At 37.8% G+C, this 14,086-nt stretch overlaps 2 protein-coding genes across 4 annotated transcripts in view; both read left to right on the forward strand.

The window, feature by feature from the left end:
• Positions 1–7,210, forward strand: part of drc4 (dynein regulatory complex subunit 4) — a 7,453-nt gene extending 243 nt beyond the window's left edge. The window contains exons 2-11 of the mRNA XM_083553053.1: positions 233–325; positions 530–727; positions 821–1,027; positions 2,300–2,354; positions 2,438–2,643; positions 3,263–3,430; positions 4,106–4,192; positions 4,289–4,498; positions 5,236–5,301; positions 6,167–7,210. Of these exons, the coding sequence (XP_083409179.1) occupies positions 233–325; positions 530–727; positions 821–1,027; positions 2,300–2,354; positions 2,438–2,643; positions 3,263–3,430; positions 4,106–4,192; positions 4,289–4,498; positions 5,236–5,301; positions 6,167–6,316 (1,440 nt within the window). The 3' untranslated portion in view covers positions 6,317–7,210. The remainder of the gene's footprint in view (positions 1–232; positions 326–529; positions 728–820; positions 1,028–2,299; positions 2,355–2,437; positions 2,644–3,262; positions 3,431–4,105; positions 4,193–4,288; positions 4,499–5,235; positions 5,302–6,166) is intronic.
• mthfsd (methenyltetrahydrofolate synthetase domain containing) overlaps positions 1–13,874 on the forward strand; it is a 26,352-nt gene extending 12,478 nt beyond the window's left edge. The window contains exons 1-8 of one of the 3 annotated variants that reach the window (XM_083553084.1): positions 7,923–8,060; positions 8,156–8,259; positions 8,668–8,781; positions 9,259–9,372; positions 9,453–9,543; positions 9,614–9,726; positions 10,891–11,016; positions 13,013–13,874. In XM_083553084.1, the coding sequence (XP_083409210.1) occupies positions 8,033–8,060; positions 8,156–8,259; positions 8,668–8,781; positions 9,259–9,372; positions 9,453–9,543; positions 9,614–9,726; positions 10,891–11,016; positions 13,013–13,534 (1,212 nt within the window). In that variant the 5' untranslated portion in view covers positions 7,923–8,032 and the 3' untranslated portion in view covers positions 13,535–13,874. Of the gene's footprint in view, positions 1–7,922; positions 8,061–8,155; positions 8,260–8,539; positions 8,941–9,258; positions 9,373–9,452; positions 9,544–9,613; positions 9,727–10,890; positions 11,017–13,012 lie in introns of those variants that run through there. The other 2 variants (XM_083553083.1, XM_083553085.1) reach the window with 2 other exon arrangements.
• The last annotated feature ends 212 nt before the right edge of the window (positions 13,875–14,086 follow it).

The following is a 14,086-nucleotide window of genomic DNA, read 5'->3' on the forward strand; positions in this document are numbered from 1 at the left end:
CCAGATCTAGCTCTAACAGTCGGTTTGTTAGCCATATAATGTGAAAGTCTAGTTTTTTTTGTTTGTTGAATGAATGTTTAAGGTTTAAATATGGAGTTAGGGTTAACTTCTCTCTCTCTCTCTCTCTCTCTCTCTCTCTCTCTCTCTCTCTCTCTCTCTCTCTCTCTCTATATATATATATATATATATATATATATATATAAATATTCATCTATATGTTTTTATGCTTCAGCCTCCTAAAAAAAAGAAAGCCCCAAAGGCTGCGAAGGAAAAGAGCAGAAAAGTGGTAGATGCACTTCCCACTGAGGAGATGTCCAAGGAGCAGGTAAACTGTCCTACATGTGCAGATTTCCCTTTAGTATAGATCAAAACTGCCACCTTAAACTTTTTTTATTTTTTATATGTTTACATATTTTTTCAGTGAAATGTTAGTTGCTGTTATCGCTAACAATAGGAGCTATAAAAAGTAGTTCTTTGTGTTTAAGAAAAAAAATAACGTTTTTCTTCTTAACTCTCCATTCTCCATCAGCTGGAAGAACACATTGCGCGCCTGCGTGAGGAACTGGACCGGGAGCGCGAAGAGCGCAATTACTTCCAGCTGGAGCGAGATAAGATACACACCTTTTGGGAGATCTCCAAAAAACAACTAGAAGAGAAGAAAGCTGACTTGAGGAACAGAGACCGAGAGATGGAAGAAGCTGAAGAGAACCATCAAACTGAAATAAGGGTATCTAAAATAACGAGCAGCTTCCTTTAGTGACTCAGAGGACGTGTCTAAAAAGGCTTTTCTCATTTATTTATTTTTTTTGTTATTTTTCAGGTGTACAAGCAGAAGGTCAAACACTTGCTGTATGAACAGCAAAACAGCATCACTGAACTTAAGTCAGAGGGAGTGGTTGCCATCAAACTCCTGGAGAAGGACCAGGCAGACAAGGAGAACGAGCTGTGGAAAGGATTGCGCAGCCTGAAAATTGATCTGAGGGAAAAAGAGCTCTCCAATGAGAACCACATCAAGAACTTGAAACTGGTGCGTGCAGGCTGAGGCTCTGTGACACGATGCATGCACAATGCACAAACCATGTAGTTGAGTTGCAACACTAGATTGCAACTCAACTACTGTTTAAGTAGAGATGAAACACTCAGTAAAATTTGACTTCAGTAAAAGTGTCCCTTTAAACTTTGAGTAAAAGTACAAACGTTTTTGCCTTCAAATGTACTGAAGTATCCAAAATACTGATTTATTATAACTATAATGTTCCTGTTATCATAATTGTCACAAGACTTTTTTACTTAATCAACTCAGATGATGTGTAAAGACTCGAATGTGACTCTCAGCACACTGATCTATTAATAGAATGATATTAATGACTCAAACGCTGATTGATTTCTATTACAGTTTGATGAGCACAAAACCTACAAGAAAATTGAGCAAATGAGGTCACGTGTGTTTGAGTCTGGAGTTTCTTCATCATTTATTCCTCTCTAAATGTTCCGCTTGATGTTGAACTGATGCTGAACTGTATGTTGGTGATCAGTAGATGCACCGAGCGCCGATCAGAACACGTGTAAAACAGAGCGTGCGCTCGATCCTGATTGGTGACTCGCTGCGTGTTTCACCAGTTACGTTTTTATCGATATGTAGTGAAGTTAAAGTTTCCCCAAATTGAAATACTTCAGTAAAGTACAGATACGCATAAAAAAAACCTACTGAAGTAGTGAATGCATCTGCGATGGCCATTAGTGTAATTGTGTGATTGGCTACTAATCCCAAAATAGATCCTCTAGTGTGAAGACCAACAAAAAAGTACCAGAGGGACATGAGGGACTTAACGCATACTTTTAGAAATATTTTTAAAACATATACATGTCTATAAAATAAGATTATCTTCTAGGCATAATTATAGGTCAATGTATTCAATAGAATAGATACTAATATGCTTAAAAGTGAACAGGTTTAGATATAGAGAAGAAGTTTCTCCTGTTGTCGGCCCATAAGTTTAAGGGGTGGAGTCTGATCCAGGTCATTGTACCAGGAGCCTTTGCTGCAGAAGCAGATGTCCAGAGGGTGGGGTCTGAACCTGATCCAGGTCCTCCTGCCTAGACAGAGTTGAACTAAAAGTCCAGTGGGTTGGATAAATATGTCCGATAGTTTGAGTTGACTTATAGGACAGGTTGGATCAGGTCTCTGTCCAACCCCTGGACTTTTGCTTGTGCAGCAAGGATCATTATGGTCTGTATTAGACTGCTATACATGCTAGACCTCACCATGTTCATATCCACCCCTTTATTTTTATCACAGAGCCACGATGAGCAAATCACCAAGCTGAGAAGTGAATTTGAGGAAAGATTACGAGGTACTGTGTTTAAGACTCAGACGAAATCTGAAGTGGATGTGGAACACTGTAGCACATCTCAACGCTCTGATGTTTGTCTACAGAAATCGAGGCTGCGTATGAGAAGAAAATGCAAACACAGCGACAGGAACAAGACCTGAGGCGCAAGACCGAAATCCATGAGCTCGAGCAAAGGAAAAGCATCCATGTTAACACAATGATCAAGAACCACGAGAAAGCGTTCAGTGATATCAAGAACTATTACAGTGATGTCACTCTCGGGAACATGAACCAAATCAACATGCTAAAGGTACGCTGCCGAGATCTCATCTCCTGCTGGTTTGCTTTACATCTTATAATATATCTAGAGTTCAGAAGACTTTCTTTTTTTTTTTTGGAGTCGCACAAATTTATAATTGTTTCGCAAAATTCCTATTTTGATTGAAGCATGTGTTGTAGCACGTAACAATTTCATAGAAACTTCAATAGAAGTGCTGTACAATCATTTAGTCATCTACAGTCTATACACAATATAGTCAGATGTCCAAAAACATTTGTCTATAAGGTTCTTATGTTTTTTTTAAACATTCCATTACTCATTTAATCCCCATTTGCTGTTATAATAACCTCCACTCCTCTTGGAAGATGTTCCACTAGATTTTGGAGTGTAGAGATTTGTGCTTATTCAGCCTGTTTAGTAAAGTCAGGTAGGTGAAATGAGGAGGTCTGGGGTGCAGTCACTGTTCCAAATCATCCCAAAGTGTTCAATATGGTTTAGAGCTCTATACTAGGCCACTCAAGATGTTCCACTCCAGTCCATGTAAACCAATCTATCGATCAAGCATTTATGTTTGTATGAACTATGCTTGATTCTGATCCCTGCGTATCATTTAAGCTTTTTTATTCTCTCTCTGGCTGTGAATGTGCAGGATCAACTGGCTGACATGAAGAAGAGGGAGGAGAGGTTGGAGAACGAGATGGCCACAGTGGTTCATCAGAACAAGCTTTTGAAGGAGCCGCTACAGAAAGCCAGTCAGGAAGTGTCTGAGCTGCAGAAACAGCTCACCAACTATAAGAAGGACAAAAACTTACTGGCGGTAGGTCTATGTGGCTTTTGAATCGTGGTCTGCAATGAAGAAGTGCATCCTCACTTTCTACTTAGTGACACTTGGTTGTGTTATGTGATTAATAACACCATATTACTGGCACCATGAGAAACTTGCCAAGCATTACATTGCTTTGATTTAATAAAGACCTATACATGAAGTTTAAACATCTCATTCAACATTTAGGCTCGTTTTGCTCATATAACGTCCACTCTACTGGGAAGATGTTCCACTAGATTTTGGAGGGTGAGATTTGTGCTCATTCAGACACTTAGGTACTGATGTAGGTGGGGTGAGAAAGACTGATGTGCAGTCAGTTTTCCAGTTAATCCCAAAGGTTCAATACGGTTGATGTCAGATCTTTTTTTTTTTTTTATAGCAGATCTTCCACTCCAACTCATGTAAAGCATATCTTCATGGAGCTGGTTTTATCATTTTATTATCATGCTGGAACAGGTTTTGGTCTCCTGTTAAAGTGAAGATAAAAAAAAAAAAAGAATCTAAATTGAATTTAGAACATAATCAACGTTTTTGGACCAATCAGAATTGACAGTAGTGTAAATATTCCTGAGATATCATGATATGGTGTGTGTTTTAAAGAGGTACTGTGTGTAAGCACTAAGCAGACCACAATTTCTAATCGATCCTGTTTCATTCTTCTGTCAGGGGTTGAAAGCACGTCTCAAAGTAGTAGAACAAGAGCAGAAAGACCTGAAATGGGAGCATGAAGTCTTGGAGCAAAGATTCAGTAAGGTAAGATGAGAAGAGTTATTTAAGGCATAACTTCTAAAAAAAAAAAAAAAAAATCGTTCTCCAATCTCTCTTTATCTTTCATTTTCTGGTCATCAGGTGCAGCAGGAGCGTGATGAACTATACCAGAAGTTCACCAAGGCTGTTCTGGAGGTCCAGCAGAGAAGCGGATTTAAGAACTTGCTTCTGGAGAGGAAACTGGATGCTCTTACAGACGTCCTGGAGAAGAAAGAGGCACAGCTTAACGAGGTCCTTGCTGCCTCTAATTTAGAGCCCAGTGCTCTAAATGTGCTGACTCGCAAACTGGAGGTACTGCTGATTACTACAGCACTTGACTTTAGTCTTAAGTTTGTTCTGTGAAGAAAAAAAAAAAAAATTATATACATTGTCCATGCAAAGTAGCAGTTACGCAGAATTACAAATACAGACGGTCCACAAGTTACAATGGTTCGACTTGCGATTTTCCCATCTTCCAATAACGATAGCAATAAACTAAAAATTTGGTCAAAATATTGACTTTTTTGTGCGCCATTTAAACTTCCGTATGAGATGCTTTACTCTCGCCAGGGGTCTGGAGTTCAGTCGTCTCGGGGTTTTTGTTGGTTTCAAAGCCCAGTTTGAACTCTTCTCTATCCTTTATAAAACTGAGTGCGTGTGGCTCCGCCCTCCACTCGCGAAATCAGCTTACACATGATAATCGATTATACATTACGGTAGCTTAAATTGCTCTGTTTTGCTAAATGATGTACTGTAATTTGTAAAATTATTAACAAATTACAGTAAACTACCTCATTCTGATCACCAATTCTTTAAGACAGTGTTCGGCTAGACCACGTCTCAACTTATGATATTTTTAAGTTACGATGGGGTCATCAGAACGCATCTCCATCGTGACCTTTTTTTTTTTTTTAGGATTTCTGTTGGATATAAGCCTCCGGTCTAAATCTCCAAATCTTATTATGATTTCTGACAAAACCTTTGTGCACATTTCAGAGTTATTCCTTTATCAGGTTTCTGATTCATTTTTTTTTCATTTTTGTTTATAGGACGTTTTGGACTCGAAAAATGTTGCCATTAAAGATCTTCAGTATGAACTGGCTCGTATGTGTAAGGTAGGTCCATCAGCAACACTCATATATTCTGATATATTCTTTACATTTATCAACGGTAAACTTTTACAGAAATATATTAATACATTTCAATATTTAATCTTTCATTTATTTTTATTTATTCAATATAATTGAACTCGCAGCCAATCCAGAGATTTGATCAATTTCAGCTTCCTAATCATTTATAATAAAAATGTAATGAAAGCTGTTTTTGGAGGGTAGAATATAAAACAAACCTCTGCACACTCACAAGGGACAAAGTGAAAGTGTAATTCAGTGTGTGTTTGCATCATGAAGCCGTGAATCCGGCAACATGCAGCATTTTATTTCAGGTTATTTGCTATTTATGTAATGAGTTCAAAGGTATATTAGGATCCACATTTTTTCTGAATCCCAGGACCTTTTTTTTGTGCCTTTTCTTAAATCCCAGGAAGTTTAGGCAGAGTGTCAGAAATAAAGGTACCAACAGCAACAGGTACTTTACTATGTTGCTGGGGTAGAACTAAAAAAAAGGTCCCGTATTTATTATGTATCTGCTAGCTGAAATTAATAAATAGTGTTGATAAAAAAAAATAAAAAAAAAACGAATCCTGATGAAACAGAGAATTTCATAGATTTGTTTAATAAGCGTTATTCTTCACGATACTAAATTCAAAATAGTTTGTAGGTACAGTTCGGCTTAAATAGAACTGGAAAGAAAAAAAAAATGGATGAATAAGTCACACCCAAAAAACACACACACACACATGAGACAAACAGGAAATGAAATGACCTCAGTGATTTGCTGGTGTAGATTTGTACATGTAGTAAAAATGGTAGAATCTGCTCAATTCTTTCTTACATACCTTCTGCTTGTTTTCTCCCCCAGGCGCATAACGACCTGCTGAGGACATACAAGGTGAAACTGCAGGCTTTTGGCATCCCAATAGAGGAACTTGGCTTTAAACCACTGGAAAGCAACTTGATGAAACAGAGCCTTGGTCAAGGACCAGCCGGCCTGGTGTCCTCCCCTCTCTAACCTCACTTCTTTAACATGGACCTTCCCTTCATCATATACAGCCCTGAAGCTCTGAACCCGAACCTGGAACTAATATTCTTCCTCCGGCAGAAAATTACTGCTAACTCTCGGTCACTTCCTTTATTATATAAGAACATTTTAAACAGTTTCAGTAAAACGTTTGGAGGACGAGATATTTTGTCTGGTCACCTTCGTTTACCAATTTGTTTGTAAGTCATGGGATCGGCACGCTGCTAGAGTAGTATTAAGTGATTCAGTGTAGGCTAAAAAAAAAAAGCATTCCACACACCAATAAAAACCCCCACCAGTTTAAACTGTTCATGTTGATCGTAATTCATCCCTGAAATACAGACTTAATTGCAAGGTAATATGAAGCTGAAATAATTGATGGCTCTATGATATTTGTAGGTTTTACCTGAGCGTGCATGTGACTCGGGGTAAAGTACTATTCAAGTCCTCTTGGTTTCTGGTTTTCTTTTTTTTTTTTTTTATAATTACACAACAGGGTTTGTATAGGATAGTTTCTTTAAAGCATTTGTAGTAGTTTAGACATAAAATCTGTCTGAATCAAAATTTCTGCTTCAGAAAAACATAATTATATCATCCTAATGGATAAATACTATATATTGATGTATATTAATCAACTTAATAAATTCGTTTGTTGAGGTGTTTAATGCTCACGGATTTAGCTTGGTTTTTGGCGCCACCTGGTGGCCACATTTTTCTTGAACCTCCATTCACCCCTAAATTATTCTAATTCTTAAAAATTGTGTTTAATTGTTAAAATTGAATATGATGGGTTATGGGTACATTTAAGGATGTATTTTATATTTTGGTTTATTGATTTTTCCTCATTGATGCATTAAAAAAAAAAAACAACCAACAACAAAAAAACCTTCCCTCCTTGATGACAAAGTTGTGATTATTTCCTGTGATTGTGGGGACAATTGGTGATATATTAACATTGAGACACCAAACAGAGAAACTAAACGATAGCGAAAAACGCTTTGCAATGTGGCTACTAAAATCTCAGACTTCTTACTTGCATCAGCATCTTACATATATCCAATATACACTATATGGACAAAAGTATTGGGACACCTGCATGTCCCAGCCTTATACGGTTCTTCCCAAAACTGTTTTTACAAAGCTGAAGGCACACAATTGTACAGGGTGTCTTTGGGTGCAGTAGCATGAAATGTTCCCTTCACAGACCCGAACCTGTTCCAGCATGACGATGCACCTGTGCACAAAGCAAACTGCATAAAGATCTGCTTTGCCTGGGTTGGAGTGAAAGATCTGCTGCTATTGAGCTTTAAACCCTGTTGAACACCTTTGGGATGAATGTAAACATTGACTGCACATCAGGCCTCCTCACCTTCTCACCTACATCAGGACCTGACTTTACTAACACCCTTGTGTCTTCCAAGAAGATTGGAGGGATTTATAAGAGCAAATTGGGACTAAATGTGGAACGCGTTGCTCAAAAAAGCACATACCACACATATGAAAATGTTTCAAAATATGTTTATGTAGTGTATATGTAAACAAATAAAACTTGAATGAAAAACGAAAACGCACTTGACCTTTATAGGACACCGTAGCGAACCCGGAAGTGCGCTTTGTTTTGATAGGCAGCAGCAGCTGGAGTCAGTGACATGCTTCATGCAGGAGTGTTCTTCATTTCAATTTAAAGCCTATTAAAGCTTCTTAATTATGGAAGCCGCTATAATTATTCCTAAAGGTACATGAAAATATATTGTGTGCTCTATTTTGTGTTCTTTAACCCGAGCTTGAGCATTTCTGTGTTTTAATACTGCATCCTCTCCCAATGTGTAGAAGCGACGAAATGGGAAATTCGCCAGAAAGTGTGGGATTACCTCGAGGCGAAAGATCTGGCCAAGTTCCCCCGACCTGTGCACCACAGAATCCCAAACTTCAAGGTCACGTGACGCTCTAATGACCACCTAAGTACAATTACATTGCTTTGGTTGATACGAGCATCAAATGCACTCTGAAAGTGTACAAGCAATGCATTTTTTGTTAAGCCTAATGCATTACATTTGTGTCTCAAAGGCAGACACGTGTCCATGTCACATGACCAAGCCCCTGGTCAGTTCATAAACCTGTACTTGTGAGGTGGTATCAAAAATTTAAAAGAAAATTATTTATTTACATTATTTATCTACACACTATCACCTTCAAAATAGTCCCCTTGCACAGCAATACATCGCTCCCAGCGTTCCTGCCAACTTCTGGATTGTCTTCTTTTTCAAACTGCTGGACTCCCATTGCCTTGTCCTAATGTGTGTGTGTGTGTGTGTGTGTGTGTGTGTGTGTGTGTGTGACAGTCCGCGACAGCAGCCTGTGACAGGCTTCCTGTTCTGCAGGTGTTTCAATCCAGCAGCGTTGTCAAAGTGAACCCGGATAAGCCACAGGAGCGAGCTCGCTTCCACACTCTGCATGTAAGTAACTCGTCTCTTGTTTTAATTTGTTTTCTGTCTCTTCAGGGAGCTCCTGGGGCGTGCGGGATGATCAAAGGCTTCGAGTTCTTCACCGAATCTCATGAGGTCAAAGTGGATCCTGATAAACCACTTGAAGGGGCTCGATTAGCAGCTCTGCAGGTGATGTTATGATAAGCGATATGCAAAAAATTAAACACACCAGGAAATTAGCGAAGGAGCGATGTGATGTGATGTGATGTGCTGTGATGGTGAAGCCTGAGTGAAGCAAAGTTGTGCCAAAGTGTCGTGTTCTACTTTGTCCATAGTTACTAATATATGAACAAAAGCACTGATATAAATCTGATAATTTGCAGCAGCAATTTTTTCTCTGAGCTTCTGTTATTAAAAATTAATCAACACCATCTGACCAATCAGATTTCCTTTTACTTGTTCTTGCAAACTTCTCTCACCTTAAATGTGCTATATATTTTACTTCAGGCCGGAAAAACACTGCTAGTCCCGACGCCTCGTCTACGGACAGGATTGTTTAACAAAATCATTCCTCCACCAGGGGCCACCAAGGAGGATCTTCGTGTATGCTCTATGTCCCAGGTGACTCGCACGCTCTCGTACCTCATACTTTTTGTGAGAGTTGTAATTAAATGATGATGGTGGGTTTTTGTGTGTTTAAGGGTGTGAAGGAGTTCAGTGTCCCAGTGGGTTTAGATGCAAGTGTTCACGTGGACCTGGTTGTGGTTGGATCGGTTGCTGTATCGGAGAAAGGTGAACTGCTGCATAATACATGAAATTATTATCTATTTGCTTATTTGTTTACATGTCCATCTATTTTTAGGTTACAGAATTGGAAAAGGTGAAGGATATTCAGACATGGAATATGCCATGATGGTCTCAATGGGAGCTGTGAATGAATCCACGGTGGTTGTGACTGTTGTTCATGACTGCCAGGTCAGAAATCCTTTCCAATACCTCTGCACTGTTGAATTCTCGATCCTGATTGGTCAGGACGTGTTTGTTAATGTTTTATAATATCTTTTGATTTGATTTGATTGAGTAGTTTTTACACAGGTTTATAAAAAAGTACTTCATTTAATACATGATCATTTTTATAGAAACTGCTATACAGCTGTTGTACAGCCCAGTTGTTGCTATGTGTGTGTGTGTGTGTGTGTGTGTGTGTGTGTGTGTGTGTGTGTGTGTGTGTGTGTATATATATATATATATATATATATATATATATATATATATATATATATATATATATATAAATAAAAAAATAAAAGCTGGTGAGTTTATAGTAGAGGTCGAGCGTTTCACCGGTTTTGCAGATTATTCAGCACAATAGTTGATTGATGGAACTATCGGCTCTCTGCACAAACCCATACCGATAGTTTTTCCGGGTTGCGCCTGTTGCCGGAGAGGCTAAAAAGCTATGCTGTTATTACGAGAGCGGCCTCTAGAGGTGACTCACTGACGCCACATTCTGTTTGTTTTGACACATGAGACTGCGCGCTGCCTGGAGAGAGCACAGATGCACAGAGGGCACTATATATTTTTTATTACTTATTATTTATCATTTATATATTTAGATTTATTATTATAACGAAAATATTCATGTTTATTTCATTTAGCACATTTTCATCCTTCAGTACAGTTTTATTTTTCATTATTTTAATGAAGTTCACAATTTTACATGGTTTTTTCTTTTTTTTCTTTTTTCAATCCAGTATCCATTAGAAAAATCAGATGATTAATTGGTTATCAGCAATCGGTATCGGTAAAATCCACTCGGTCGACCTATATTTTATAGCTGCTATTCATTTTTCTCATCAATGTTTTTAAATATTTAATGCAACTATAAAATGGTAAAATGTGACATAAAAAGACAGTCACCTGGACAGCTGTTGATTTATTTTAATCTAAATTGAGATCAGGTGAAAATCTGTCTGAATCTTCTCTTTGAGAGTTCCACAAACATCCTAACATGTCCATCACAAGAACGATCCAAATCTCTTCTCCAGTTCTTGTGTAAAAAAAAAAGAAAAAATAGCAAGATTCCTAAACACTTTTTTGAAACATGCACATGTTCAGTTCAGTGTACTTTGTGTCCAGGTTGTGGACATTCCAGAGGGACTTATGGAAAGTCATGATCTAACCGTGGACTACATCTTTACACCGAGCAGGATGATCAGGACTGAGTGTAAGATTCCTAAACCAAAGGGCATCATGTGGTCAAAGGTAAATCTGAACACACAGAGCACCAACACAGCTTTATTATTATATTCTTAAGTACATAGGATTGCATCTCTGAAGGGCCTGATGTACAGAACTGAGAATTACAAACATCTAAACTCACACAGGATTTACTCTGTTTCCTGTAAGCTACGTTTAAACAAGCAGCATGTTGGTTAAAGCTGTTCATCTTTTCATTTTCGTGCAGAATTAGAAATTAAATTAATTATTTGATTGATTAATTGTTTGTCAGTTAAATACTAAATCAGTTTATTGCTATAGTAATTCATATACTAATACGCAAACATGCAGTAATTATATAAACAATAGGAATGGATAAAATGTGGGGAAAATTTAACTTATTATAAAAACTCTACTTAATCAAATATTCAGGGAAATTTGATGTAGTTTTCCCCTCCCATTGGGGTGTTTTTGCCTTGCAAATCTGGCAACCCTAATCAGGGGGACGACACTGTACTTTATAAACACATGCTTAATTTTCTAACAAATCTCTTATACAGGACGAATTGAATTGATTTCACACACTTAATCACACTTAACTAAATCTTTCATCTTTCATCGTTATTGATCTAATCGACATTTTCCCCTCGTTCCAATACACTGGTTTCTACTCCCAAGAAGAACACCAACATCTCCAGAACAATCTCTCTAACTTATTATTTTCACAAAAAACTACTCAAAGCCTTTGTTTTTTCCACCTTTTGTTTTCGAGGTAACCAAGTCAGACATATTTATATGGACATCCTTATATGGCGCATTTGCTTATGTTGAGTTAATTAGCGGTTGTGTTTGTTATTCGTATCTCTGAGTCACTCGATTCAGCCAGAATCCACAACTATGTGAAGTTTATGACTGATGTTCAGAAGATAAATGTTCTGGCCTTCATAAATGTTCTGTTGTACGTGAAGAAAACGGAGTAGTCTGCTGTGAGCGTATGATTTGTAGAAATATAACGTGAGCAAAAACATCAAATGTAAAGGTGATAAAACTGCATGCAGCTGGAGTTTATGTTCGGTTATTAAGTGTTTGTTTTTTACACTCTAATATAGAAACCCGACAAGAAAAGGGTTCATGTATATTTTTGTAAGTATTCAATCTAGTGTTTTTGGAGGTAATGTATAATACAGGCCAATCAGGATTTAGGTTCATATTGAAAAAAATTTTTGAACCTGTGGGTGTGTGTGACAACCAAACTACTCAAACTCCAGATTATTAATTATTAATTAAAAACAAAAATCAACATAGACTGACTTGTTACACTATTGAAGAAAAGATCTCAATTGTTTATCAACCTCACTGTAAATTTTGACCAGACATAATATCCACATCCATTTTTTTCCATGGACAATGGTTAGTAGAGCATTAGCTTAGCATTAACATCCTATTTTACAGTTTGAACATCTGATTTTAGTCCCAATTTTGGTTTTATAGTAAACTTCTCTAGGAAGATTTTGGAGTGTGTTTGTGGAGATTTGTGCTCCTTAGTAAAGTCGGGTGCTGATGTAGGTGATGTGCGGAGATCTGGGGTGCAGTCAGCGTTCACATTCATCTCAAAGGTGTTCATTAGGTTTTTCCACACTTCCAATCCATGCAAATCATATCCTTCATGGATCTGGATTTGTGCATGGGTGCATTGTCGTCCTGGAACAGATTTGGGTCTCCTAGTTCAAATAAAGGGAACGTTTCATGCTGCCAAAATCCAAAGATGTCCTACACGATTATGTGCCTCCAACTTTGTGGTTAAAAGTCATGTGTCCCAACACATTTGTCCATATAATGTACCATTTATATTGAAAGATAATTTGAATTAAGACAAACATTTAATTCACATTAGATTTAAACAGGTTAATGCTGAGTTAAATAGGTATTATAAAAAAAATCATAATCTATAGGGATTTATAAGATTATGCTTTTTTCCTCTCTTCTCAAAAAATAGAGTTTCTAGAGTTTTCTCTCAAAAGCTGCATTTTCATGTGTGCAGCTTGACGCGGAAATGCTGGGGAAAATTCCCATCCTGAAAAAACTGCGAGACTTGGAGCAGAAGGGCGGAAAGGACGTAACTTTAAAAATGTCCCAGACTGCTATTGTGAAGACCAAACAGATGCATAAACCAAAACCCAGTCCTGATCCAAAACATGACCTGAGGCATGATCTTCCCACTCCAAGGCGAGATCATACACCTGCGTTTATCGGCTCGGGTGAAGAAGCTGAACGTTCTTCGGCTCCTGTTAACACACTTTATGTAGGCGGCCTCCCAGCTGGACTGCGTGTGAGTGAGTTGAAGGGTTTCCTGAAGGATCGAGATGCTGTACCAGTTCGGCTCACATGGCAGGGGGCAGAGCACCGGGCGTTCCTCCAGTACATTGACGAGCGAGCTTCGGATCAGGCTCTGGACGCCCTGCAGGGGCTCTGCATCAACGGCCAGACGCTGCACGTAGAGCGAGCCAAAGGGCAAAACAGCTTCCGTAAACCTGGTGCCACCAAAAGACAGAGTAAGAGTTAACTCAAGGAAACATCTCAAGTCAGGTGGGTTCAGACTACAACATCCACCACAAGCAGTGTCTCAAAAGAGGGGTTGGAGAAAAAAAAATCCAGAAACCTGTCTTACAAAACAATTGATTCTGGATGTAAAAATGAAAAGCGCTTAAGATCCCTGTCATGTTTATTTAAATATTGCTTATTAAATTATTAATATTCATATAATAGTAAACAAAAAAGACCCAATAAAACACAACCGAAGAAGCTGCTATAGGAACTTAATCAAAGATCCTGAAGTGTTTTGTTATTCTCAAACCACACCACTGATTACCTTCATATATTTTATTAAAAAACTATACAATTTACCCTGTTTTTTATTTGTATTTAATGTCTGGGAAAGATGACAAGTCCCGGTTCTTGCTTATATATAAAGACAAAATTATTATTATTATTTATGTATTTTATTTTTTGGAAAACAAAGTTCCAGTAAACTTGTTATAAAACAGTGACTGTTAAAAAAAAAAATAAATAAAAAATGCTGACACTGGAGATTTCACTCTTGTAAAAAAAAAAAAAA

Source organism: Silurus aristotelis (genome assembly GCF_946808225.1).
Source record: "Silurus aristotelis genome assembly, chromosome: 10".
NCBI lineage: Eukaryota > Metazoa > Chordata > Actinopteri > Siluriformes > Siluridae > Silurus > Silurus aristotelis.